The sequence below is a fragment of the Grammomys surdaster genome, unplaced genomic scaffold (assembly GCF_004785775.1).
Source record: "Grammomys surdaster isolate TR1022 unplaced genomic scaffold, NIH_TR_1.0 130, whole genome shotgun sequence".
Classification (NCBI taxonomy): domain Eukaryota; kingdom Metazoa; phylum Chordata; class Mammalia; order Rodentia; family Muridae; genus Grammomys; species Grammomys surdaster.
Window position 1 is genome coordinate 1,595,165 of NW_021604588.1, and position 27,817 is coordinate 1,622,981.

The window sequence follows — 27,817 nt, forward strand, 5'->3', positions numbered from 1 at the left end:
GATAGATAGATAGATAGATAGATAGATAGATAGATAGATAGATAGATGATATACATATATATGATAGATAGATGATAGATGGATAAGGATAGATGATTGATAGATAGATAGACAGACAGACAGACAGACAGATAGTTTTAAGGTCTAGATCTACTAGAGAGTCTTAGGTATAAGGATCATAAGTACAAAACCAGTCTGGGCAACTTAGCAATACCCTGTCTCAGAAAGTAAGTAAGTAAATATTATTAAAAGGTCTAGTGTGCAAGAAGCCCTAAAAACTTTTTTCTAAAGTAAACCCTCTAATAACCAGAGAAATGTATGGCAGCTTTAAAACTACATAAAACTCAAGAGTAAGCAGAATCTCACAAAGTCTATAGTCTCTGTTTACAAAAATATTAGCAGAAGTTTTTCCTTTTTTTTCTTGTTAAAAATTTTTATTAAACCAATCTTTTAAGGTTCATTTTTTTAATTGATGAAAGCAGAAGTTTTTCTTCTCAGCCAATTTTATTTACATACTATTCTAAAAGCTTTTCAAGAAGTTTGTTAAAAAGGTTAATAAAGACAAATAAAATGCAGCTGTAAATAGGACATGAAGGACAAAGTGAATCCACTACATGTACAGCAGTTTGGACCTGTAACATATGACACAGTAGCTTACTTATTGTCTCCAATGTGTGGCTACTGAAACCGTTTAAGTAACACTGTCCTCACATTAACAATTCTATTATATAACCTAACCTAGACCATTACACATAAAAACATAAAACCCTAAATGCCTCAGAAACTCTTAAAACTATAACCTTATTCAACATGGTAACTGTATCTATTATGATCATACAAACATGTATTTGTCTACAGAGCTAGTCTACAGCTTTGCTCACATTCTAATGGGAATCTACGGCTTCTAAGCCTTCTTTAAAGATTGTCAGGAAGTGCATGCCGATAAGGGCCTGATATAGATGTCTCCTCAGAGGTCTTCAAGAATCTGATATATTCAGAGGCAGATGCTCACAACTAGCCATTGAACTGATCATGGGGTTCTCAATGGAGGAGTTAGAGTGAGGACTGAAGGAGCTGAAAGGATTTGCGGCACCATGAGGAGAGCAACAATACCAACCAACCACAGCTCCCAGGGTCTAAACCACCAGCCTGGGAGCACTTAGGGAGGGATCCAGGGCTTCAGCTGAATATGTAAGAGTGGAGGGCCCTGCCCCGCACAGGTGGAAGATGAGATCCTTGACCTCATGAAGGCTGGACGCCCCAGGGGGTGGGAATTTTGAGGGTGGGGAAGTGGGTGTGGGGGGGTAGGTGGGGGTTACATCCACGGAGAAGAAGGAGGAGGGGTAAGGGGATAGGGGGTTCCCGGGTGGGTGGGGGATGGGGTAAGGGGACAACATATGAATTGTAAATAAAATATCCAATAAAAAAAAAAAAAAGATTGTCCACAGTGATCAACTGTTGGACAAAACAAAGCTGAGAAACGAGCCCTATGACTGCCATCAGATACGAAGACTAATTGCAATTATGTTCACTATCTTCACTAGTACTCAACAATTCAGTTTAAAGAAAATTAAGCATAAAATTAAAACACAAAGAGAATAAAATAAAGCAAAAAAGGGATAAGAAAACTGAGGGGGCTGGGAATGGCTCAGTGATTAAGAGTACTTGCTGCTCTTAGCGAGGACAGGAGTTCAGATCCCAACACCCTTGTCAGATAGTTCACATCTGTGTATAACTCCAGCAGGTGCTATGTATGATGCCCTCTTGTGACCTCTGTGGTAACAGCATACATGTGCACATATATATATAAATACATGCATACACATAAACAAAAATAAGTCTTTAAAAAAGAAAATAGATAAAAAGGTAATTTTACATAATATTTTACTCATTAAATATTTACTGAATATGTACAGGGTCTTCACTATAGTTTTAGCTATTTAAAATTTTTTACATTTTCTCAATAAGATATTGGTAAAAATATTCATTAATATTTACCACATGGCAAAGCATTAGCCAGTTATTGCTTTGAGAAGGTCAAATTTACACCCTTCAATAGATAACCATGAATCAAAATGTGAGATGAAAATGCTATGAGGGAAATTATCTAATATTATAGAAGCAGAGATTAATCTGTTTTGGACAATGGAGTACTGGGAATATTATGGTTTCAACAGAAAATGTTCCCATAAGCTCTTATGTTAAATGTTTGATTCCTCAATAACAGCACTACTGTGTAAGGTTGTGGATACCTGAGGTGTGTCCTAGCTAGAGGAAATGTGTCACCAGTGGATGTGCTTGATAGCTTGCCAGGGGCTTCTCTCATTCATTCATTCATTCATTCACAGTCTGTGTCTGTGTCTCTGTCTCTCTGCTTCTCATACACTATGAGGTGAATACCCTCCTCCTCCACATGCTCCCACCACCATGATGCTCATGCACATGGGTCTAACCAACCATGGACTGTGCCCTCTGAAATCATGAGTCCAAACACACTGTTCTCTGATGCAGGATAATTGTATCATCACATTGTGAACCCCAAGACGGAATTTCTAGTTGTGGTGTGCACACACCTTTAATTCCTCTGGCTGGAATATAGACATGCTTTTAGTATACACTTTTAATCCCAAACAATGAAGGTAAAATTAGTTTGGAAAAGGAATCACCCATGTTTGAAAGTGATGTCTAATTGAGTGGCAGACAAAGTGACAAATCAGAGAAAGATGTGACAGAATAGGATATGCCCAATTCTCATGAGAATAGAGTGGGAAGGGAAGCTACTTATAAGGAAGAAAGAGAGAGAGAGAGAGAGAGAGAGAGAGAGAGAGAGAGAGAGAGAGAGAAAGAAAGAAAGAAAGAAGACCGTTTTACTGGAACAGTTGTATAGAGACATGTTGTAGAGGGAGAACAAGCTAAACATAGGTGAAGACAGAACAATCCAGAGAATGAGAAGGAGCCAGAAGATCAGAACAGATTGTTACAGTTAGTTTGAGGCCAAGCAGAGCAAAAAGTCTGAGGCCAAGGGAGAAGCCAGACTGAATCAGTCAGCTTGGAGAGGAGTTTGAGCCAGAAAGGCTGAGTTGAACCAGTCATTCAGAGTTCAGAAAAAGCTAGAAAGAGTGAGCTGATTTAGCACCAAGTCTAAGAGGCTGAAAACATTCTAGGCCTAGATTAGCAGAAGCTTCCAGGACTAGGCCTAGGTTAGCAGACAGAGGCAGTAAGCTTCAGAGATGACAATTACAAACAGACAAATAAGAAACTTTTACAGTTCTCTCAGGTATTTTGGTCATAGCCACTCAAAGGTAACTAATACAAGCAAAAACAGATGAGGTTGTGTTTCTTACAGAAGATAGTAAGGGTTTTAAGGAGCTGAGAATTTTAAGGAGCTCAGTTGAGAGATTGCCAGCCTAGCATACACAGTTAATCCCAGCACTGTATAAATCAGGTAGTGTACACTTAAGACCTCAGTAAGGAAAAGGTAGAAGCAAGAAGATCAGAAGTTTAAATTCTTTCTGGCTGGAATCCAGACCTGGCTACATGAAACCCAGTGTGAGTCAGTCAGTCAGTCAGTCTGTCTCTCTCTCTGTCTCTCTCTGTCTCTCTCTGTCTCTCTCTCTCTCTCTCTCTCTCTCTCTCTCTCTCTCTCTCTCTCTCTCTGTGTGTGTGTGTGTGTATGTGTGGTGAATTAGGGGATTACATGATAAATGGAATCTGCCAGGCAGAAAGGAGCATTCAATATACAACTATCTTCTGGTAATTTTTCTTTTCTTAAAAATATAAATTATAAAATTTTAAGTACCATATAGTATTCTTTGCAAGAACAGCAAAATAGAAAGTAGTCAGTAACTCAATCTCAGGTTTTTCAAAGTGACAAGACCCATGGCTATAGTTCCATACCTGATTATTCTACATATCTTACCTACACTTGCAAATTCTTTACTATTGTTTAGCTAGTATCAAATATAACATAATAAACATTGAATTTATTATTTGGATCCTCTTTCAAATTCTTTATCACAAAATTTGAGAGTATATACCTAAAATTACCAAGACCATCATAAAACATCTTGATTTATTGACACTTTGAAATACACCAAAAAATGTTTATAAATTCAATACATATAAGGCCCAGGGTCTTACTTCTTACTATTTGCCACAGTAAGACTAAAACACATTCGAATCATTAGTAAAGTATCCTTCAAAAATATAAAATTCTCCAATTTTAGTACTTAAATATCCTAAGCATTGTTAACAAAAATGTATAACATTTTCTTTTATCTATCCTACACTATTAAAATAATATATTAACCCAGAACATCTAAGTTGTTACAAAGTAAAAGAATAAACTCATGCAATTAGTAAAAAAAAGATAATAATAATTTTGGGGCCTACAAAGATGGTTCATTCATTATATTTGCTGCTTGGACATGAGCAGCTTCTGCTCTTCCAGAGGACCAGAATTACCGTTCCCAGAACCCACGTGGGATGGCTCACAACCACTGTAACTCTAGCTCCAGAGCAGTCTTGGGCATTAACAACACATGTGGAAAGCATGCACACACACAGACAGAGACACAGACAGACAGACAGACAGACAGGCATACATACACCCACACACACAGACAAAATTACTATTCTTCCTATCAAATACTTAAAGAGAGGATACATACTGGGACTGCAGCTCAGTGGCTGAGTCTTTGACAACTATATGAGAGATCGATCCTGGATTTGGAGTCTAGTACCACAAAAAAAGACAATCTGATGGCCAGTATTTTATAAGAAGGTTGAATTTGGAGGCATTTGTGTATTTTTATTTATGCTTTGGTGAATGTTTATTTTTTTTTAATTATTTGTTATGGCTTGAGTGAGACAGGCACATGTGTTTGAACAACAGAGTGCCCAGTCTGGCACTTTTTTAGAGGTCTGTGGAACTTTATGAGTTGGTCAGTTGGTTGCAGGAAGTGAGGTACTGGGTAGGCCCTGAGATTTCATTTCCAGAGCCTTGCTCCCCCTGCTCTGCACACTGCAGGCACAGTGTGACCTGCAGCCTCACAGGTCGGCTGCCTGGCCTTCCCCGCCAGGATGGACTGTAGTCCTTTCAAACTGTAACCAAAATAAAGCTTTCCCTCCTTGGGCCGCTTGTCAGACATATTGTCACAGCAATGAGAAAAATAACAAAATTTCAGAATCAGTGTACTAAAAACTGAAAAATCATAATCCTATTGTAGTTATTGTAGACTATACCAGTATTTCCCTAATACCAACCTGTAAGAAACCAAAGGTTCTCGGAACTCCACACGATTGTTTTTCTTAACATTACTTTCCAAGGTCGTAGCCCTGAGAGGACTACGAGATTTTTCTTTCCGTGGTTTAGAAAGTTTGGAAGTTGGAGCACTGACCCAAGAATCATCTAGACATCTACCATCTGAAAGAGAAAAAAAAAATCTATGAGAACATATGATATAAACCATGTCTGTCTAAGAGAATAACTTACCTATGTGCTATTTCTACCGTCCATAGGTTAGATATTAGGTAAGCAGATAGAAAACACCCTATCAACTAAATTTATGGAAAAAAACTGTACTCTAAGAAGGTAATACCAAATCAAAATCTATACATTGAAAGGTAGGAGGATTATCAGTCAAGGACTGACTTCTGTACCACAAAGTGAGTTCAAGTCCAGTGTAGACAATTGATCTCAAAATACAAAATAAATAAAAGGCTGAAGATACAGGTCAGCAGTAGGGACTGTCCCTGCATGTGGGGCCCGAGGTTAAATCCTCAGGAACCTTCCCTTTGAAACAATAAGACAAGAACTGTCAAAATTCAGCAACACTTAGTCTAAGTAGAAAGCATTTGCTAAGTAGAAAGCACTTCCACCAAGGAAACAAACAAACAAACAAACAAAATCAAATATCTGCATAGTGTCAATTTATTATATAGTTTCTATATGGAAGATATTCATGACTAACAATTTAGCCCCCCACAAAAGAAACACATACATGTCAAGTCAACTAAATTTTACCTTCAAAGACTATACCTATGAACTAAAAAAATAAGTATATATAACCTTAGACACCCAAACAAAGTTCTCATTACCTCAAACAATGAAAACTCAACTGTCAGACATGATGCACTGGGGGAAACATCATCAGCATCACTAAGCGTGAGGCTGTGTCAGAAGTACTCAGCATAAGTACTCAGTCTAAGGACAAGCACTGCAGACTACCAAGAAATACTAAACTGAAAGAAGAAAAATCTGTATGAATGGGGCTGACCCCAGAGCCCACACAAAGGTGGAAAGAGAGAATCAGTTCTACAAGGCAGCCTCTGGCCTGCACAGTGTAGGCCATGGCATATGTGCATCCCCACAAGCAATAACAATAATTTATGAATCTGTATTTAGTATAGTTAAATTCTTAAAAGGGACTTCACACATACCTTTCCTACTTATTTTTCGGGTAGCACTTGCAGACTTCTTAGTATCCATCACAGAATCGACCACAGCTGTACATGTAGGGGTTACTTCTAATTTGTTCTCAATGTGTCTCAGCTAAAATTTGAATACAATGAAAACACATAAATTAATCCTGAAATAATCTAATCACTATTCATCTCTACATTACATACATTTAAAGCTCATGGAGAGAGATTGTATACTGCTTTGTTATAAAGCTAAATTTTTATTATATTAAATAAAAATACAATTTTCTCCCCACCATTATGTAGGGCTATGTTTCTCAAGACACAGAGAGTAGACCTTCTCTAGAGAATACAAAAAATAATAAATAAATAAATAAATAAATAAATAAATAAAATAAATTAGCTGATTTGCTTTCAAAAAGACTTCCAAAGATTAGAACATAGAAAATTCCACAAAATAATCAAACAACATCTGGAGAGATAGCTCAGCAGTTCAGAGCACTTGCTACTCTTGGAGGATCCAGATTCAGTTCCCAGCACCCACATGGTGGCTTACAGCTGCCTGTGGGCACCAGCCACACACACACAGTGGACACATACTCGCAGACAAAACACTCAGACACACACAAAAATAACTAAATTTTTAAAAAATAGACAATAAAGAAACAAAGCCAAACTCAGGGGGTATATATAACAAGCCTTCTAACAGGTCCAGTCCAACCCCCACATATCCATCCTTCATATCAGCTCACAAAGTGAACCAGCTGATAAAGGTGAGTACCCACACAGGTCACTGCATAGTGACATGTCATCAGAGTGCAGACCTGAGACCTAAAGCAGTATCTAGTTTACTTCTTCACTACTCATGTTTGCTCATTGTGGAATATATACCCTTGTTTTCCAATTAAATATTCTATTTAATCACATCACACCACGGTATCAACTTTAAAACAAGTGTTTGAAATAGAAACTAGAACTACTTACAGCAGCCTTGGTCTGAGAAAGTGCATCCCATGATGTGGTTACATCTACTGAGAAAAAAGTGACATGCAGCAGAGTCAGAGTTCTGAAGGAAACTTAAACTATAAAGTTTCATATGCTCCCAAATGTGGTCAAAGGCTTGAGAACTACTTCATTAGAGCTATTCCTTATCAAATGCATTTATAATGCTAGATCAGGCTTCTCAAGAAATTCATAAAAGTAAGAAGTATACTCAGTTAACAGCAATAGCCTGAACACCCCCACAACAGAGAGAGAGAGGGAGAGGGGAGAATAAATAAGGTAAAATAAGGTAGGGTCTTGCCATATAGCCTAGGCTGACCTCCAACTTAGAATCTTGCTGACTGAGGCTGTTGAGTGCTGGGATTTTAGAGATCTAGCAATACACCCCAACCAAATATAAAACTTTGTGTTGTCTTATATCATATTTTATATGTGAAAGAATATTTTTAAAACTATTCCATACATCACTTTATCAATACAAACAAATCTACTTAGCCTTTCAAGTAACAGTCTTTCAACTAGCTGGAGGCTGCACTGTTTCCCATGGGTTATCCTCTTCAAAGAGAAGAGTGTTCATTTCCTTCAAAGATGGCTTAACTTCTAGTTTCCTCACAAACAGGAACCTTCCTCTGGATCTTCTTGTTTGTCAGTTTCCCTTTTAAAATATCATACCTTAAAGTACCTCTAACAAATAACTTTAACTTATTATGTATGTACTATATATACTTACAGTCATATCAGGATTTCAGAAAAAGAAACACTAATTTTGCATATATAATTTTAAGGAGAGTTCATACTGTGTAGCAGAAGCTAGCCTTAATCTCATAATCCCCCTGCCTCAACCTTTTGAATACTGGGATTACAGTAATGCATGACCACATATGTCTGTCTCAACTAATCCACTTTTTAAAGGGTACTTGTATATTAAAAAGTAAAATTTTTAATTATTTATCCACTTTTTAAAAATGGTTTAAGTGTGTGTGTGTGTGTGTGTGTACGTGTAAGTGTTCATGCAGATGACCACTAAAGCTGAAGTTATAAGTACTTGCAAGCCAGACAATACAGGAGGTGCTGGGAACTGAACACAGGTCCTCTGCAAGATCAGTAAGCACTCTTTTAACTACTGAGCCACCTCTCCAGCTCTCCTCTCCAGAGAGCATCCACTCTTCTGTTTTATGAATCAAAAGATAATGCACAAATCTCATCTATTGATTAGCCCCAAGTTTAACATATTATAAGACCCTAGAAAGAGACTAAGTTCAGTCTAAAAAAAAAAATCATACCTTGAACAGTCTCCTTGCTTTGAGAGTTCCTTGGATTTGGTAAAGGCACCTCTTTTGACTTGCTGCTCCTCATCTTGCCAATTTACCTGCAATTATGTCATCACTATTATAAAATATAATAGTAAAGAAAGATCCTGACCTATTCATGAAGGTCTGAAAAATTCTGTCATCTCTAATAAATGTAGCTTCATATTCTCATAAGCAACACACAATAATCCAATAAATAATACTTTAGGGGAACTATTATCATTATTTTCAACATTTTCATTATTTGCAGAGCGTCCATTATGTCATGAGACTGGAGCTGTCCAGTGGTAGAACACATGCTGTCCTTACATAAGTTCCCAGTTCATCCCCTAGCATGACAATAAGAAGAGGGCTGGTGAGACGGTTCAGTCATGCTAACAATCTGGTTTCCATCCTAATGGAAGAGCTAATCCCAGCAAGGCACCCTAGGGCCTCCATATGCTGCCATGGCATGCACAATTCCCCTCAGAGTTTCTCATACACACAGAGAATAAACAGGAAAACAAAATCTTCCCGTAAAATATAAACATAAAAAATATAAAATATATACCTTACTTATCATGTTTCATTTTCTCTACTGCAAACAACACTGTAGCCAGGCATGGTGATACATGCCTTTAATTTCAGAACTAAGAAGGCAGAGGCAGGTATATCTCCTTGAATTTAAGAACAGCAAGTTCCTGGCCAGTCAGTGATTCACAATGAGGCATTGTCTTAAAAACAAAAACAACACTGTGTATATGAATTTTGGCCTATTTAGACTATTTGACTGGAGTAATATCTGCAAAATGTATCAAAACTGAACTAAAGAATGTGAAGGACATACTGCTGAGATTCAATGTCAAACTCTTTTCTAGCTTCCAGTAATATAAGAGCCTAGAAGCTTCACTAAGACCTTTTAATATCATTTGTATTACTTTTGTTTTTTGCTGATTCCATAGGGAAAAAATGATTGCTTAAATCTGAACATGTTAGAACTTAGCCAGATCAAATATTCTGCCACAGATCTTTTTTCTCCTTTTTAATTTATTCTTCTCTCATATATTACATCCCAACTGCAGTTCCCCCCCCACAGCCTCCCTCCCCCTCCCCCCAGTCCCTCTCCTGGATCTATGCCCCCTTCACTTCCCCTCAGAAAAGAGCAGGCCTCAACCTCAGAAAAGAGGGGCATCAACCAAACATGACATAACAAGATACAACAAGACCAGGCATGTGATCTCACAGCAAGGCTGGACAAGGCCACCCAACAGGAGGAACAGGGTCTCAAAGGCAGGCAAGAGTCAGAGACAGCCCCGACTCCACTGTGAGGAGTCCCACAAGAACACCGAGCTATTCCCCATAACACAGATGCAGAGGACCCAGGGCAGACCCACAGAGGCTCCCTGATCTCTCTGAGCCAACTTGAGTATCAATCAGTTGATTCTGTGGGCCATGCTCCTGTGGTGTCCTTGATCCTTCTGGCTCCTCCAATCCTTCCTCCCCTTCCTCCTCTGCCACAGATCTTAATCTTAGGTTTTTTTATTTATGAATTATCCTTTGTTCATTCACCTAGTAAGATCTTAATTTTTAATTAATTTTATTAGTTCTTTATAGCATATTAAATCTTATCATATTTATTAAATAATTAATCCACAAAATAAGTTTAAAATCTGGAACTTAAAGGGAGGAAGGGGCAGGTCAGCAGGTAAAAATGCTTGCTGCCAAGCCTAGCAACCTGAGTTCTAGCCCCTAAGCCACATTACAGAAAGAGAACTGACTCCCTAAGTTGTCCTCTGACCTCCACATGTGTACCATGGCAAATGCAACCATGCACATACACATGCACACAAAATAAATAAGATGCAACAACTGTTTTATTCAATTACTTATTTATAAAGAAAATACAGTATGTTACTTGGAGTCCTGAGAAACTGAACCCAGATCACAAACACAGTAGGCAAACACCACTGCAATGCATTCTCGGTTCCAGTGTATTGAATATTTTAAAATCCCAAATTAGATTTAAGAAAAGTAAAATTTTACTTAGTCCAATACATAAAATTTTAAAGTATATTAATTTTATGGGAATTAATTTTTCCAAGGAGTAGATAATCCTGATATTAAGCTTCCTAGAAACAAAATTCAAACTGTTCTAAAAATGAAATTCTTTTAGGGGTCAGAGATGTGGTTCGGTGGCAGAATGCCTGCTTATCACACGTCCTCTACTCAGTCCTTAGTGCTGTACATACAAAACTTCTTCAAAAATACATTTTCTTCTGAAAACAAGAGCTGAGGAAAAACAAAAATCTGTAAATTTACCAATAGTTTAAATTTTTCAACCATAAAAACTTTAATCACAGTTATCAAGAGTGATTGAAAAAAAGAGCTCAAGGGCTAAGAAGGCTCGGTGGATACGAGCACACACTATACACACGTAAGGACTTGGTCTAGATCCCAGCCAGCATGCAGAAAGCTGGGCATGGGTACACACGCCTGTATGCCAGCACTGCAGAGGGCAAGAGACAGGTGTGTCACTGAAAGACCTGTCTCAAAAGGGGATGAGGCAGAGAATGATACAGCCGGGCATCGGACATCCTCTCAAGGACAATATGCACGTGTGCACAAGCACACACACATCCACTTGGTTATTCTTTATCACTAATCTGTTAATGATTTGGCAAAATTGTCTTTATAAACACTTCTTTGCTTAAAAGTAAGTGCAAAAAAATATAGTGATTATTTTCTCAATGTAAAGTATAAATAGGTCAGAAAAAAATAATGCAGTGTAAACAAAAGAGTTTCAAAATAAATGCCTAATTTACAATCTTTAATTACAAATATCTAGTAAAACAATTATATAAGACAGCATGTATCAATTTCTTACACATATATATGTAATATTTTTATATATATAAAATTGTCATACTTGCTCATAAAATGATGTAGTCCAGGATCACAACGCTATGACATAAGGAACACCAGAAACAACACATGTGCCATATAATCCCATCAGTTAAAGGACAACACAAGAAACAGTCTCAGCGGTGCTACACTAAGGCTGATCATCAGCCATGGAGTGACTGAACTGAGGTCACCTCCGCCAAATGGATTTAGGGGCTAGCCAATTAATTGTTTATAATCACTCATTGATTTGGATACCAATTTCAGCTCATAAGACTTAACTAAGTCATACATTTGTATGTTGTTTTCATGCATATCATATTTCATTTACACCATTGTTTTAAAGACTGTTTTCCAAACCCAAAACCAAAGCAACAATCTTAAAAAATTACTTTTTCCTGACTTTGGGTTTATTTTTTTGATGGTCTTAGAACTATTTGAGTGGGCTGAAGAGGTGGCTCAGCAGTTAAGAGCATTTGTAGAGGACCTGGGTTTGAGTCCCAGCGTCCCTAAGGTTGTTTACAATCATCTATAACTTCTGCTAAAGGAGTCAGATACCCTCTTCTGACTTTTGCCAGCACTAGGCACACATGCAGTGCACTGACATAGATGAAGGCAAACACTCATAAACATAAAATAAATTTAAAGACTTACTTAAACATTGTTTAAAACTATATCTGTCTTTTAAAATCTAAAAAAAACATACTTTCAATATAATGATATTATAGCAATATTTTATTAACATCACAATTTCAAACTTCAATCTTGAAATTCCCACTACTCCTAGATTAATAATGTAAGCACAGCTCTCCTGTTTCCTTGACAGCACATATGCCAACTGAGTGATGAAGGGCCCTCTACCTCAGCCCAGTACTTCAGTGGTTTCATTTCCCAAGTACCTATCATTAGACCTCTTTTCTAGCTCCTTCTTACCAAGAAAATTCAACACATTTTAAGGTATGCGTATACATGTCTGAGTATACATGCGTGGGTGGGCATGCATATGTGTGTGTGTGCATATGCACAAGGAGGGCAAAGGTCAAAGGTGGTGCCTGTCTTACTTTTTGAGAATCTAGAGCTCACATGGCCAGCAAGCCCCAGGAATCCTGCTTCTACCTCACTAGAGCCATGCATGATTCCAGGCACACACCACAATGCCTGGCTTTTAATGTGGGTTCTAGATCTGAGCCCAGATCGATCTTCATGCTTGCATAGCAAACAGTTTAATAACTACGCCAGCTCCCCTCCGTACACTTTTCATAATCTCAGCTATTTTCCAAATGCTACTGTAACTTGCTGAAATCCTTCTGGGGCTCTGGATAGATATTTAGAATGTGGTTGGAAATTTTACAGGTTTAGGAAAGTGGCAGTGTTGGTTATCCTCTGGAGTTCATGACCTCACCACCCACAGGCAGGGCTGTATTTACTGGAACAGTGATGAACTCTCACCTACCGAACAGGCCTTAAGTCCAATTTAGTTATCCTCAAGATATACCTGTGAGCATATCTTGGTCATCATTGTTGTAATTTACAAGCTTTGAGGCAGGTAATATACTGCTTTATTCACATTCTTCTAGATAAAGAGCTACAGGCAATTTATGGTTGCTAGGAGAGTTAGAACTAGCCTTCTTCTAGGACAAGTGCCCTAACAGGTATCCATTCCAAGTGGTCAGTCTTCAATACATATACATATAAGCACCACTAAATGGATGGAGCATGTTGCATTTATTTATGTATGCATGCATGCATACATATATACATACACACAGAGAACAGTTAAAGAAGTTATGCATTTGAGAGTGGAAGGACACTGGAGAAGTTGGAAAAGGGAGAGGGTGAGGTGGGAAGGGGAAAGGGTAGGTGGAATTATGTAAATACAGCACTCGGGTATGAAATTCTCAAAAGTAAGTAAAATATTTTTGTATTATTTAAAACAACACTGTCAGGGTGAAGAGAAGGCTCAGCAGTTAAGAGCACTGACTGCTCTTCCAGAGGTCCTGAGTTCAATTCCTAGAAATCACATGGTGGCTCACAACCATCTGTAATGGGATCTGATGCCCTCTTCTGGTGTGTCTGATGACAGCAACAATGTACTCATATACATAAAATAAATCTAAAAAAAAAAAAAAAAAAGCAGCACATCTGTCAGAAGGACTAACGAGAAAAGCAAGGGAGAGTAGGTCACCCTAAGTGAGAAACATGAGCACATATCCATAAGTGAGAAGCATTTCAGAAAGCCACTTCTGAGAAAGGACAAACATTTGCCTATTAAACATGGGGACATGGTGCGAGAAAACTAGGAACAATTCACATACCATTACATAAGTAAGCCCACAAAACTATATGGTAAAACAAACTATAAAGCACAAACAGAAAAATATAATTGACCATGTTGCTGATAGCAAGGAAAAAAGATAAAGGTGGCCACCCGTATAATAAACTGAACATAATGATATCAAGAAAGGGAGTGATATGATAAAAATAATCACTAATGTGCAATAAGTTTAAGGACTGGTGGGAAAAAAATGTGCTATTGCTCTGGCTACCACTAACGAAAAGCCTAGTTGTGGATTAAGTTAAAAGAGAAGAAGAAATATATGTAAACTCACATGCACTCATGCCCATACTTGTGCCCATACATATGCAAACATGTATACTACACACACAGATCATGAAAACAGAAAAATGAAAAATATATAAAAATAAATGTGTAAATTATATTGAAGACTCAGTTAATCACTCTATGCATAAAAGCAATTGTTCAAGAAGAGACATTCTCCCTAGCTATCAATTCAGCAAAGACTAACTCCTAGGTATGATAGGAAAGCTCACTGCTCATACACGACACAAGTCTGGCTCTCAGCTCCAACATCAGGAGGCTCACAACCACCTGTAACTCCAGTTCTAGGAAGTCTCTCACCTTCTTCTGACTTCCAGAGGAGGCTACACACATATGGTGCACATCCATGAACCGAGGAGTGCACACACACGGGGATCTCTTGAGTTTGAGGCCAGCCTGGCCTACAGAGCACGTTTCAGAACAGCCAGGGCTACACAGAGAAACCCAATCTTGAACCAAACAAACAAAGCAGTAATTAAATGCCCTTTGGATAAATACTTTAAATCATTATGTTCCCCTACTCTACTAGACTATGTAGTAGTAGACTCTGTAGTACTAGACTCTGTAGTTTTGGTTTTGGTGGTATTAGTAACCAAACCCAGGTTGGTTAGTTGGTTATGTTTGAGACAGGGTTTCACTGTGTGGCTCTAGTTGTCCTAGAACTCAATATGTAGATCAGGCCATTCTCCAATTCACAAAGATCCACCAGCCTCTTGAATGCTGACATTAAATAAAAGTGGGTGCACCACCATGGCTGGCTTCTAAGCTCAGGTTCTTAGACATCCTAGACAACAGCCCTATTACTGAGCTATACCCCAAGCCCTCTAACTATTTTCTTAACTCAATAACCCTCCACACACACACCCCTACCATTCTCACTGCAAATGAGTTTCAGAGTAGCCACACAATGTCTTCTTCCAGGCAATCAGCAGACTCTAGGACTGTGGTTCTCAACCTGTGGGTCACAAATGACCCTTTCACAGGGATTATATATCAGATATGGACATTACAATTCATAACAGCAGCAAGATTACAGTTATGAAGTAGCAACAAAAATAATTTTATGGGTGGGGGTCATCACAACATAAGGAACTGTATTAAAGGGTCACAGCATTAGCAAGGTTGAGAACCACTTGTCTAGGAGGCCAATCACCTGAGTATCAAGGTTAAAAACAAAAGAACTCAGATTGTATCCACCTCTCAGAGATTCCAAATCAGCAATTCTGAGGCCTAAGAGCCTCTGGTTTACAAAAATCCTGATACATAGCCAGTTTTGAGTAGTATAACTCTAGAGACTTTTAGAAAACACAGCTTATTGCATTTAAATAGAGAAAGCTCATTTCAAAGAGGTAATCCTGAGAACACGTGGTTTCCAAACAAAACCACAGCAACATCCCTTGAATCCCAGACCTTAAACACTATGGGATGGGATGTGTGGACAGTTAACAGCCATGGGCTGTTATGGATGTGCTCTTTCTGTAAGGGCAAGAGCGGGTTCTAATTTCCATCAACTATCAGGCAAGTATCCACACATCCGTTAGGCCTATTAAGATGAAATCAGGCAGACAACAGAACTACCCCCAGGGCATTCAGTTAATAAATACCAGAACTGTAAATTAAATCCAGATCAATGTTTTGAAAAATTCTAATGTTCATTTCTATAATGCCTCTTATAACACTGAAACTGTCACCATGTAAAACATAAATATATAACATAATCCCTCTATCCAAATAATCTTTTTGTTTGTTTGTTTGTTTTGTTTTGTTTTTCGAGACAGGGTTTCTCTGTATAGCCCTGGCTGTCCTGGAACTCGATCTGTAGACCAGGCTGGCCTCGAACTCAGAAATCCGCCTGCCTCTGCCTCCCAAGTGCTGGGATTAAAGGCGTGTGCCACAACCGCTTGGCTCCAAATAATCTTATCATAAATTGCCTTGTTCTTCCACCTAAATCAAATCCTCCTCCAAATCTGTGATCTATTAACTTGACTGCACTTTAACTTCCTTGGAAACTGTTCCATGTGCCTTGCCTGTTACTATATTCACCCCAAAGGATAAGACTTCCTCACAAATTTCTTCAGAAACGCCCTAATTCTCTCCTTCCTAATCAGGGCAGGTAAAGTGTTTTTAACAAATTCCTTTGGTCCCTATTGCTACTCCAGGCAGGTATCTTCCAGTCTTGAGAATGTTTTTCCTCGGTGTAAAACCTAGGCCATCCATTCAGCAGTATCTGGTGAGCATCTCACACGTAGTAAGTAGTAAGTACAGCTATGCAGTACAAGTATAGCAATAAAAAGAACAAAGGAGCTTCCTGCCTGTAAGGGACTTAAAGAGTTATTCCAAACATAAATTGTAAATGGATAATAAGGAAAATCATAGATGCATCTAACACAAGAGTATATGACACAAAGAACTCATCTCATCTGAGAAATAGAAAAGTGCCATTTAAGCTAAGACTTAAAGGATAGGTAAGAGTTACTAAGATCAAAAAGAGCTTTCTTGAAAATAGGAAAAATATGTAGATCAAACTTTAAAGAACCAAAACGTAGCCAAGTGTGGCAGTCAAGAATACTCACTACCATTGCAGAGGATCCAAGTTCAGTTCCCAGCATTCACATGGCAGCTAGCAGCTGACTATATAATTCCAAGAGATCCAACTCCCTCTTCTGCCTTCCATGGGCACCAGGCAGATGTGGTGCACATACATACATATATATATACATACATACATACATACATACATACATACTTACATACATACATACAAGCACACATACATGTGCATGAAAAGAATATTTTTAAAAGAGTGCCATCAACTGGATTGGGGTACATCTGTGAATGGGTGTGTATGTGTGTGTGTCTTACTTTGAACTATGGAGCCCAGGTTTGCCTTGAACTCAAAGCAATCCTCCTACTTCATCCTCCCAATGGCTGGGTTTAGAAGCATGTACCACTGTACATATTAATCACACACACACATGCACGCACATACACATATTCCATTCTCAAATTACTAAAAGTGTTATTTCAATGTCCATTTTGCAAAGAGGCTAACTAACATTTTATAGAAAAACAAGTTGTTTTATATAGAAGTCAAAGTATATGTAACTTATGCTTTGTTCAGACTAAAGTTAAAAAAATTAAGAGATTAAAAAACTCTATTTAATATGGTTTTTATTTTGTACCATATATCAAATATCAAAATGATAATAAACTTCCAAAAATTAACTTAGAATTGCTACCTTGCCAACAGGAAAAAGAAATATAATTTATTTAAAGCTACTACTAAATGATATTTTTTTTCTGGTTAAACTGGGCACAGTACATGCCTCTAAACCTAGCCATTGGGATACTGAAGTAGGAAGATTGTTTTGGGTTTGAGACCAACCTGGGCTACATAGTGACTTCAAAGCAAGCCTGAGCAAGTTAGCAAGACCCTATCTTAAATCATACACACGAGTATGCACCCCAATCTGGCTAAAATCATATATATTAATAAGAATATTTTTTAAATGTTGAGTTGTTAATAGTAAACAAGATCTTAAGCTAACAAAGACTCTGTGTATTCAGACATCACCAAATGTAATGAATTAAATAGATGTCCCCTTATGGGCAATTGAATACTTGTTCCCTGATGCTCTTTGAGAACTAGGCTTGCTGGAGAAAGAATGTCACTAGGGGCTTTGAGGTTTTCAAAAAGACCTGCACCTCCTCACCATTTCAAGTTTGCTCTGTTTCCTGGGAGGTGGCTCTCAGCTGCTGCTCTAGCAGCCTGTTGCCACCTACCTCTGCTCTGTAATTGTGGATTACTGTCCCTCTGGGACTGTAAGTCAAATAAAACTTTCTTCTACAAGTTGTGTTACTCAATATCTTATCACAACAATTGAAAAGTAGCTAATTTCCCCAAAATATCTGCCTTATAAGAAAGGTACAAAGACCATGCTTGGGGATGAACAGTTGTAATCTGGGCACTCTGACAGCTAAGGCAGGGGTATAGCTGCAAGTTCAATCACAATCCCAGCCTGGTCTATACTGAAGCTCCTGGACAGCCAGAGCTACATAATGGTCTCTATCTAAAAAAAAAAAGGTATAAGGCAGCCAGGTGTGGTAGTGCAGGCCTATAATCTCAGCACTCAGAAGGCTCAGGCAGGAGGACTGCAGGTCAGGGCTACATAGGGAGTTCCAAGAATGCCTAGGTATAATGTAAGCCCCTATCTGATTAACTTAAGAGTTTGTTGGGGAGAACGGAAAAACAAGTGGGGTGGGTGACCGGACTCCTGTAAGAGGGTCTCTGGCCTCCTTACGCTGTGTGTGTGTGACAGAGAGAGAGAGAGAGAGTGTTGCAAAAGTAAAATGTCATTTTAACTGTGTCCTTTTCTTACTATACAGCTGTAGCTGGCTTGGAGCTGTCTACATAGACTAGGCTGGCCTAGAACTCACAGAGAGCTGCTTCTCTGTGTGCTAGGCAGGTGTGCACTATCACACATGGCAGAAGAAGAAAGAAGAAAGAAAAAGAAAGATGAAGGAAGAAAAGGAGGAAGAAGAGGAGGAAGAGGAAGAACGTTTGGAGAAAAGTACCGTAGGAACATTGCACCTACTTTTAGAGCTACTTCCGCAGGGTCTCTCAGGACACCCCATTCCTGGCCACATTTTCCTCACGCTTGTGTCCCAGTCTCCCCTCTCCAACATTTCCCTATATGCAGTTATGCTTAAGGACATCTTAAAAAGATAAAATCCCTCACCCAGGACCCCAGTCACTACCATGTCTTCCTTTAGAAACCTCTGAGAAATGTCGACTCTACTCCACGTCTCCATTTCGAGATCCTTTCAGTCCCTTTCAAGCAGCTGCAGGGAGGTCACCATCATCACCCTCTCTCACTAAAATCACCAAAGACCCCTTCTCCAAATCCAGAGGGCTACCTGACCTCTTGACAGCATTCACCACAGGTGACAACTCTCTCAAAATGAATGAACAATTTTCCTCTCGGATATAGTCAACTGAAGAACTTATCCCTGATATATTCAATAAAATGGAACATAATATTAATCAAACCATCAAATTAGTGGACAGGAAACTGTCCTGACAGATGCAGTAGAAGGGAACTGAGACCACTATCTTCAAATGGAAGAGGACACACGAATGAGGCTAACTGAATCCAACATATTCTGATGAACTCCTGATAGCCTTGCACGTGCTTTATGGTTGTTTGTGATCCGTGTTCATAGGTGAACACGCGCCTTTATCCATTGAGCCATCTTACTGGCCCCTGTCTACTTTTCTATAAGTCAAATCATATTACACAGTATTTCTTGCACACACTATTATGTCATGAGCACTGTCCCATGTCAGTACATAATAGTGATAGGAAGCAGTTTCATAATGCACACTGCGCTTACTTAGAATACAGACACTAACTTATTTAGTGCTCACAATCGTCCCGTGAGGCAAGGACTATCATTCTATCCACCTTACAGATGAATTTAAGTCACTAACAGCCACAGCTGGTACCAAGTATAGTTAGGATGTGAACCTGTAAGAACTGCTGCCTACTCCATGTGCTGAGGGACACGCTCAGCTGCTTCTCACAAAGTAAATATAGATCCCTAAAGCCTGCTAACAACTGTGAACTATCTCACAGCATAAATATACCATGATTTTAACTATTCCCTTACCAACAGACATTTTGAACGTTTTTAATATGTATGCTTCCTTTTTTTTGTAATTATGATAAATGAATATTCTTTATTTATAGTTGGGCTCTTGTGTCAAAATTTATGTAACATAAAACTCACAAACATTAAATGATTTTATCAAATAGTACATGTACTTTATTTAAATTTTGATAGGCAATGCCAAATTTCATCCTAGAAAGTTGTTCTACTTAAACTAAATTTATAGTCTAATATTTTTAAGTTAACATGAAAACTGAAATCCGCTTTGAATTTGTAATTAATGCTAACCAGTCATAATTGCCCAGTTAATCATAATTGCCTTCTGATTTGACAATTATCTGACACATAAAACAAATGTAAGCCTAGAGCTGCTTAGTGGATCCTTCTCAAGCTATGATGCTGGCTTTCTAACATACACAACATGGAGACTGGACTCCAATATTCTCAACACCCAGTCCTGTGATTAAGAAGGACCTAAATGTATTACTAGTCTGTAATTCTAGTACAGCAGGTTAGGGTCCTAAAGCTTCCATCTTCTTTACAGCTACAGCAGAGCACCTGGGCGACTCATTAAGCTCAGCAGCGCTTTAGGACCACCTGTGGCTTTTCTCAGTGGCTTTTAAATCCCAGGCTGTCATTCCCCTGATACCCAGTAATTTTGAACAGATATTTGGAGCACATGTCTAAGAAAAGCTAAAATGTGCCTATGAACTAAGAACCAGTTTTCTGTTTTGATTTTAAAGTATTACCCTAGGACTGAGATGAACTTAACTATTATTCATTGATTGTTTTAGTATATGCTAGAAACTGAGTGCACTGTAACAAATAGAAGACCTCTGCCAGAACAGAGCTTGGAGGCCAGATGAGAAATAAATAATAACCCAAAATACTCAAAGGTAAATGTGAAGTTCCGCTGAGGAATACCAATGATCGACGACAACAGAATCAATGCAGAGAGATACTGCAGTCTTTCCTTTAACTATGCGCAACACTAAAAATTGTGTGACAGAGGGGGAAAGTCAATAAGGAAAACTATTTTGCAATTTGACCCACACAGCACAAATAACAATCACAACTACATAGAGCAGTGATCCATTATAATAATTTATGACTTACTAATAATTAATAAAATTTTATGAAAATACTAATGCCTTTAAAGACCAGAAATCACCATAAGGAACAAGTGTCATGTGCAAAGGAAGAATATTTTTAAAATATTTTGAAATAATAACAAATGGCAAAAGTATCTAAAGCTAATATTTAATTTAAAATATAGCTAATTCCAGAATATCTACAGAATAAAAACAGCAGTCACATAAATTAATGGCTTTGTATGTCCATTTCCATAACTACAAAATAAAGATCATTGTCTCCCTTGCTCACAAGAATACATGAAGACTAATTCATGGATATGGAAGTACACCCATCCCCCCGCCCCCAAAAAGTCAGTTATTTCATACAACTTCTCTTTTGCCCTCACTTTAAGCTATAGAAGTTTAACAAACTGAAGTAGTTATATAAGGACTTCACTTCCTTTCTTGTGCTCCTATATAGTGTGTTAAAAATGGATTTTAAAAAATGACAATCAGAAGAAAAATTTTAAAACTTTAATTCATAAATGTATTAACACCATAAAAGGTTGATTCTATAGTATTGATGGTCTTAAATAATACTATATACCAATACACGTCAGAAAAAAGTCTTTCATATATACAAAATTGTTTACAAACATTACTATCACTATAAGCACAAAGTTCTGCTATGATAAGACAAGATACACATTTATCCACATATACAATGTATTCTAGCATGACCTTTATATTCTGATTAAGGTGTACTAAGTTGAATGCAATAACAGTTCAAATTTGTTGCATTTAATACTTTGTCAATTTAGTATACAAAAACTCTTACACTTTCATGGGCATGAAGTAACTTTCAGTACAGGTCTAAGAGTCTTCCAAAGTCACAATCCCATGTTACTAGCAGCACACTGACTTTTTTAAAAAGCAATATTTTAAATTGAGAAAGTTTTTAAATGGAAAGTAGTTTGCAGTATTTTATCATTGTGTCTTCAAAAATCCCCAGGTGCTAATAGTAGGTTGGTCTAGGATGGACTTTCCTTTTAAATCTTGAAAATACAAGCTAAGAGAGCAGGTTAACATGGCAACGCTAACGACTTCTCCAAATTCAAAACAAGGACCACCAGCAAAACAATTAAGTAGAGTACATGGATACCGACCACTATTCCTAACGACCCATTTTTCCCCAAATGAAACATTTGTTACAACATCAAAAATCCATTTTAAAAATCTATACCTATTTGCAACTTCCTAGCTTGAAAACTAAAATCCAGGCAAATTTCTGCTTTTATCTGTGACATTAGCTAAATATGATTTAGCATTATTAGTCTGAATTTAAGAGAGGGGGGAGGGGAGAGTGACAACTTCCAACGTGTAAGGCTTGTTAAATGTCACCCCCTCCCCGCCCAATCATGTGTGAATAAGCCGGTAGACTCCATTCAACAACTGCTGGACTGGAGGTGATCAAAGTTTTCCCCATACTGCACTTTGAGAATATTACACCCAGGAAAAGGAACAGAAACTGTTCCTGACACTGGAGCTAGTGCCCCGGAATTTCCCAAAATATGCTCGATCTCCAAACGAAGAAGGGACACTTCGGAGACCAAAGGTGAGAGGCGACTTAACTCTATGCAGACAAGAGGAAGGGCGAGGGTGCTGAGGGCGACACTGGCAGGCAGGTAAGCAAAGACATCTGGTCTTCAGTGGGCACCAGTAGGTCCGGGAGCCCAGGTCTCAGGAAGACCCTCCAGGAAAAGTCTCGGGACCCAAGGAGGGTCCCCAGGGGGACGTCAGGCAGTGCCAGGGGGGCCCGCCCCGCCTCTCTGGCCACCTCGGGGACCTGGGACCGCGGACAGAGACATCCGAGGCGGAGGAGGCGTCCGCAGGCTCCGCCAGGTCTCCCCGCAGCTCACCTGAGAGTGTCGCCTCCGCCCTCGGCTCCCACGGTGCATCCCGCGGGGCCTGGCGGAGGGTGCAGGGACGCCGCCCCGACCGGCCCCAGGGCTGCCCGGCCTGGCCTCCCGGCTCCGGGGACGCACCGGGTGCCCGCCTCGCCCCGGCTCCCAGGATCTGCCGGGCGGCAGGGAAGGAAGGAGAGGCGCAGAGGCGGCCTCCTCTGCCCCTCCGCGAGCTCCCTCCCGAGCTGCGGCTCTCCGCAGTCCTCTCAGGCGCAGGTCCGGCCCCGCTCCCCCGCCCGGGAGTCACTTCGGCAGCGGCGGCCCAGTCGCCATTACAGCTCAACAACTGACACGGAGGAGGAGCGGCGCCGGCGGCAGTGGCGGTGGCGGCGGCGCGAGGCAGGGCGGGAGCAGTCGGGGAGGGAGAGGGCGGAGAGTTGGGGGGGGGGAAGACTCTCCAAACCTCGCGAGAACTGTCCGGAGACGGTTCCGCAGGAATGCAACCCTGGGATAGGGCCATGTTGAGTGTGGCCGAAGGATGAGCGCTAGACGAGCCGAAGCTAGAGAACTCGGGGAAGCCATCTTTGGTGTGGCGCGATGAGCGCTCAGCAGGACTCGGGAGGAGCCCAGGTCTATCCGCAGAGGAGACCACCCCCTTCCCTTTGACGCTAATTGGGCCTTCTGGCTGAGCGGTTCACCCCCGGGCCAAAACACGCTGAGGACTTGACAAGGAAGAACCCGGAATCCGGGAACCGGCAGTTTTCTGAGAGTTGAGGATGCTTCAGCAATGATCGGAATAAATCGTCACTCTAGGCAGTCCAGAGTAACCGCAGCTCTGCAGCTGCTGCAGCTGCTCGCTGCTGTCACTGTGGCCATCTCATTGGCCAGGGTTTACAGTTCTGTTTAGCACGCACGCTGATGGCTTAAACTGATTCCAAAGCAAATAAAACTACGTTTCCTTTCCATTCGGTGTTGTGATTTGAGAAGCCCTCTGGGGTCAATATTTTTTCTCTTAGCTTTGTCTTTTCCCAGCCTCCGCTTGGTGAATTCTATCATCTGTCAAGACTTTAAAGGACAGCTTTTCTGCAAATATTGCCACCTTCCGTGCTCACGGAAACTAAGCTCTTCACCTTCTAGGCTCCGATAGTTACTTTGCCTAGGAGTTATTTCTCATCTAAAGTACAATGAGTGTCTTAAAGTCTTTTTCTATATATACCCAATAGGGCCTACCTAGCACAGTAACTAGAACACTGTAGATGTTCAATAAATGTTCTTTACCTTGACCATATCAATAAAACCAGACGACAATAACCGATCCTCTCCGTAAGGCAGCAGGAACTACATGGATGTACAAAAGTCCAGCACACATGTAAATGTATACCCTCTCCCTGAGAAGAGGCACTGAAGCAAAGATTAGAATTGTGGATATCCCGAGTATGCAAGCAGTAGCAAGAAAAAGATTTGAAAAGTGGAACTGTGGTAGGGAGATGGATTAGCAGGTAAAGGGATTTGCCACCACGCCCAGCAATCTGAGTTTGATCCCCGAGCCCAGAATGTCTGAGTTTGATCCCCAAACCCAGAATGGTGAACCAAGAGAACAGATTCCTGCAAGCTGTCCTCTGACCTCCACAGGCGAGCCGCCACGCATGCAGTGCACGAGAAGATAGTTATGATTACATACATACATACATACATACATACATGTAATAAGAAGAAAAATGAAATTAACCTTTTCCCAGACTTTAAAGAATGTATCCAATCACCTTATTTAGAAATTATACTTAATAAAATTCCTTTATAAAAGGAAGAAATGGGTTCTAAAACACTATTTGCCCAATATTATAGCAACGATCAATAGGAGATAAAGAATCTCATTTACTCCAAAGCTAACTGATACTTTCCCACCTCCCACATTACCTCCTGGAAATGAGGTTTGTGTTAGTGTCAGCAGCATTGGTCTGCCTGCTCTCTCTCTGCCCCCCACCCTTTCTCTTTCTGGCAAGATCCTGTTGGATGGATAGCCCAGGTTGGCCTGGAATTCACAGTCCTCCTGCCTTAGCCTCCTGAGTGATAGGCTCACAGACCTGCAAGACCATGCCTAGATAATCTCTCTTCTTTTTGATATTCTGTGATTTTTTATTCCCTCAAGAGTATTGGCTTTCAAGTGTATCAAAGTTTCCTCTTACAGTTTTGTGGGACAACATCGTCTGTACACCAAGATCATAAGATCATGAACTCTGTAGTCACAAAGGTCTGGACTTGGAGCCTGGTGGAACTATGTATTCATTGTGTAACTTTGGTCTAGGTATTCATCCTAAGTCAGGGTTTCTGTTGCTGTGGTGGAACATCATGACCAAAGCAACTGGAGGAGGAGAGGGCTTATTTGGCTCACACTTCCATATCACTGTCATCACTGGAGGAAATCAGGACAGTGTGAGACTTAAGAGTATTCTGGTACAGGGCTGGGCAGGTGCCTAGAACCCCAAGACTCTGCGTGAGAACCGACAGGAGTTCAGCGCACCCCAAGAACCCAGGGTCCTGAAAAGCAGTCTAGTCTCCATAGAATTACATTGTTCAGTCACGTAGGCCATTACAGCCCCTTCCAAAGTGCACAGGTAGAGGGTGTGACTATAGGCCTCAGGCCCTAGGGATTTACATACTAATGAAAGCCAGAGGGTGGAGCAAATTAAGCATGCCTCCCCAGATCCTCCCCCAATCCTTCCCCTTTCCCCCTCCCTATTTAACTCAGGACTGGCCTGACTTTTACGGGGGTACTTCCAGATTCATCCACCATCCGCCATGACAATAAACCCTTTTGGAACCAAGGACTTCCTCGTGTCATTGGGGCCTGCCGCCGCCAAAGCCTCCAGGCCTCTGGAACCATAAACGTTCCTCATTCATGTGGGGCCCGCAGCGTGGAAACCCACTGGGACACCCCACAGGACAGGAACTGAAACAGGGCAGGAACCAGTAGGAAGGAACTGATGCAGAGGCCATGGAAGGGTACTGCTTACTGGCTTGCTCAAAATGGCTCGCCCAGTCTGCTTTCTTATAGAACAGTGGTTCTCAGTCTGTGGGTTATGACCCCTTTGGGGGGGTCACATATCAGATATCCTGCATGTTATATATTTATATTTTGATTCATTACAGTTATGAAGTAACAAATAACTTTATGATTGGGGATCACGACAACATGAGGAGCTATATATACTGAAGGGTCCTGGCATTAGGAAGGTTGAGAACCAGTGCTATATAAGGACATGGAAGGAGGAGGATTTTACTATTTACTCCTGCCTTGCAAGCAAGTTCCTTTCTTCCCTGGCCTTAGAGCTTACTTCTTTGGAATTCTACTGTTTATGGAAGACAAGCTGAGCCATCCAGCCTGACAGAGCAGCTTCTGGATTCTTGAGCTTTCCATTCATAGTCTACCATTGTTGGATTTGTTGAACCATAGCTTGTAAGTGATTCTAATAAACCTCCTTATGTGTGTGTGTGTACATGTATGTGCATGTATACATATATATGTGTGTGTGTGTATGTATGTGTATATAAAGAGATTCATTCTATAAATTCTGCTACCCTAGAGAACCCTGAGTAATACAAGCTGAATCTTATGGAAGCATTTTCTCAGTTGAGTTTCCCTCCTTTCAGATGACTCTTAAGTCCAGTTGACATAAAATTAGCTATGACAGTATTCCATTTTATTTTTTAAATGTTTCATTGAAAATATTTGAATAGGCAATCAATATGTTTAAGTAGTTGATCTCTCTTGAACGAAAATTTGAATGAATTTGATATATTCTTTCTTGAACATGATATATCTGATATTAATTCTAGGCAATAAATTGACAAGTGGAGAGACATATCCTTAGTAATATAATGAGTTTTTCACTCTTTGTATTAACTGTACAAAATGATGCATGAGAATCATCTCGGGATGTTGCTAAGAACATGTCAATCTTGGAGACCAAATCCGATCTGTAATCATCAACTTTTCTTGTGTGTGTGTGTTGGGGGTGGGGAATTATTGAGACAGGGTCTCATGTAGCTGAGGCCAGCCTTGAACCTCTGATCCTCCCAACTCTACTTCCCAAGTACTAGAATTGCAGGTATGTGCTACCATGCTTGGCTACCTTTTATCTTTTTTTTTTTAATTATAGTGTTGCTTGTTAGTGTGTTGAGGCAGGACATGCACACACCTCAAGATAACTTTGTGGAGTCCATTCTCTCCGTCTCCCTTGACATGGCTATTGGAGATTGAATTCAGGTTGCTAGGCTTATGTAGTACGTGCCTTCACCTGCAGAGCCTTATTAACAGCCCCTAGCTACATTTTCAACAATAAACTTGACCAATTGAAATAATAAATTTCCATCCCATTTTAATCAAAACACAGAAGTACATTTACTGATTCCTTTGCTTGGTTTTTCCTTTTTCTAGATTTAACCTTTTTATTTACTCTTGAGCTTTTTCTTTTTTAATTTTACTTATTCTTAAAATTGAGGACCCTCATATAAACTCACAGTTACCAGATTGTTTTTAAAGGCCAACAATATACATTGAAGAAAAGACAGCATCTTCAACAAATGGTTCTGGCCAAGCTGGGTAGCTATATATAGAAGAATGAAACTAGATCCTCTTCTCTCACTCTCCAAAAAACTTAACTCCAAATGGACCAAGGATGTCACATACAGCCTGATACCCAGGGTCTGGAGAGATGGGTCAGAGGTTAAGAGCACTAGCTGTTCTTCTAGAGGACTCGAGATCAATTCTCAACATCTATATGGTGGTTCACAACCAACTGTAACTCTTCAGTTCCAGGGGATCTGATGTCCTCTTCTGTCTTCTGTGTCACAGACAAACAGAAACACACACACACACTTCAAATAAATGTAATAAAGATTTTAAAAGCTTGGCAGACCTTTAATCCCAACACT

The 27,817-nt window shown here is 39.8% G+C and overlaps 1 protein-coding gene across 4 annotated transcripts in view; it reads right to left on the reverse strand.

Annotated features, from left to right (window-relative positions):
* Cep350 (centrosomal protein 350) overlaps positions 1-22,970 on the reverse strand; it is a 137,301-nt gene extending 114,331 nt beyond the window's left edge. For 2 of the 4 annotated variants that reach the window (XM_028758401.1, XM_028758385.1), the window contains exons 1-5: positions 22,898-22,970; positions 8,709-8,794; positions 7,408-7,454; positions 6,442-6,553; positions 5,266-5,425 (exon numbers count right to left, since the gene is read on the reverse strand). In XM_028758401.1, the coding sequence (XP_028614234.1) occupies positions 5,266-5,425; positions 6,442-6,553; positions 7,408-7,454; positions 8,709-8,781 (392 nt within the window). In that variant the 5' untranslated portion in view covers positions 8,782-8,794; positions 22,898-22,970. Of the gene's footprint in view, positions 1-5,265; positions 5,426-6,441; positions 6,554-7,407; positions 7,455-8,708; positions 8,795-22,897 lie in introns of those variants that run through there. The other 2 variants (XM_028758394.1, XM_028758408.1) reach the window with 2 other exon arrangements.
* Between the last annotated feature and the right edge of the window lie 4,847 nt (positions 22,971-27,817).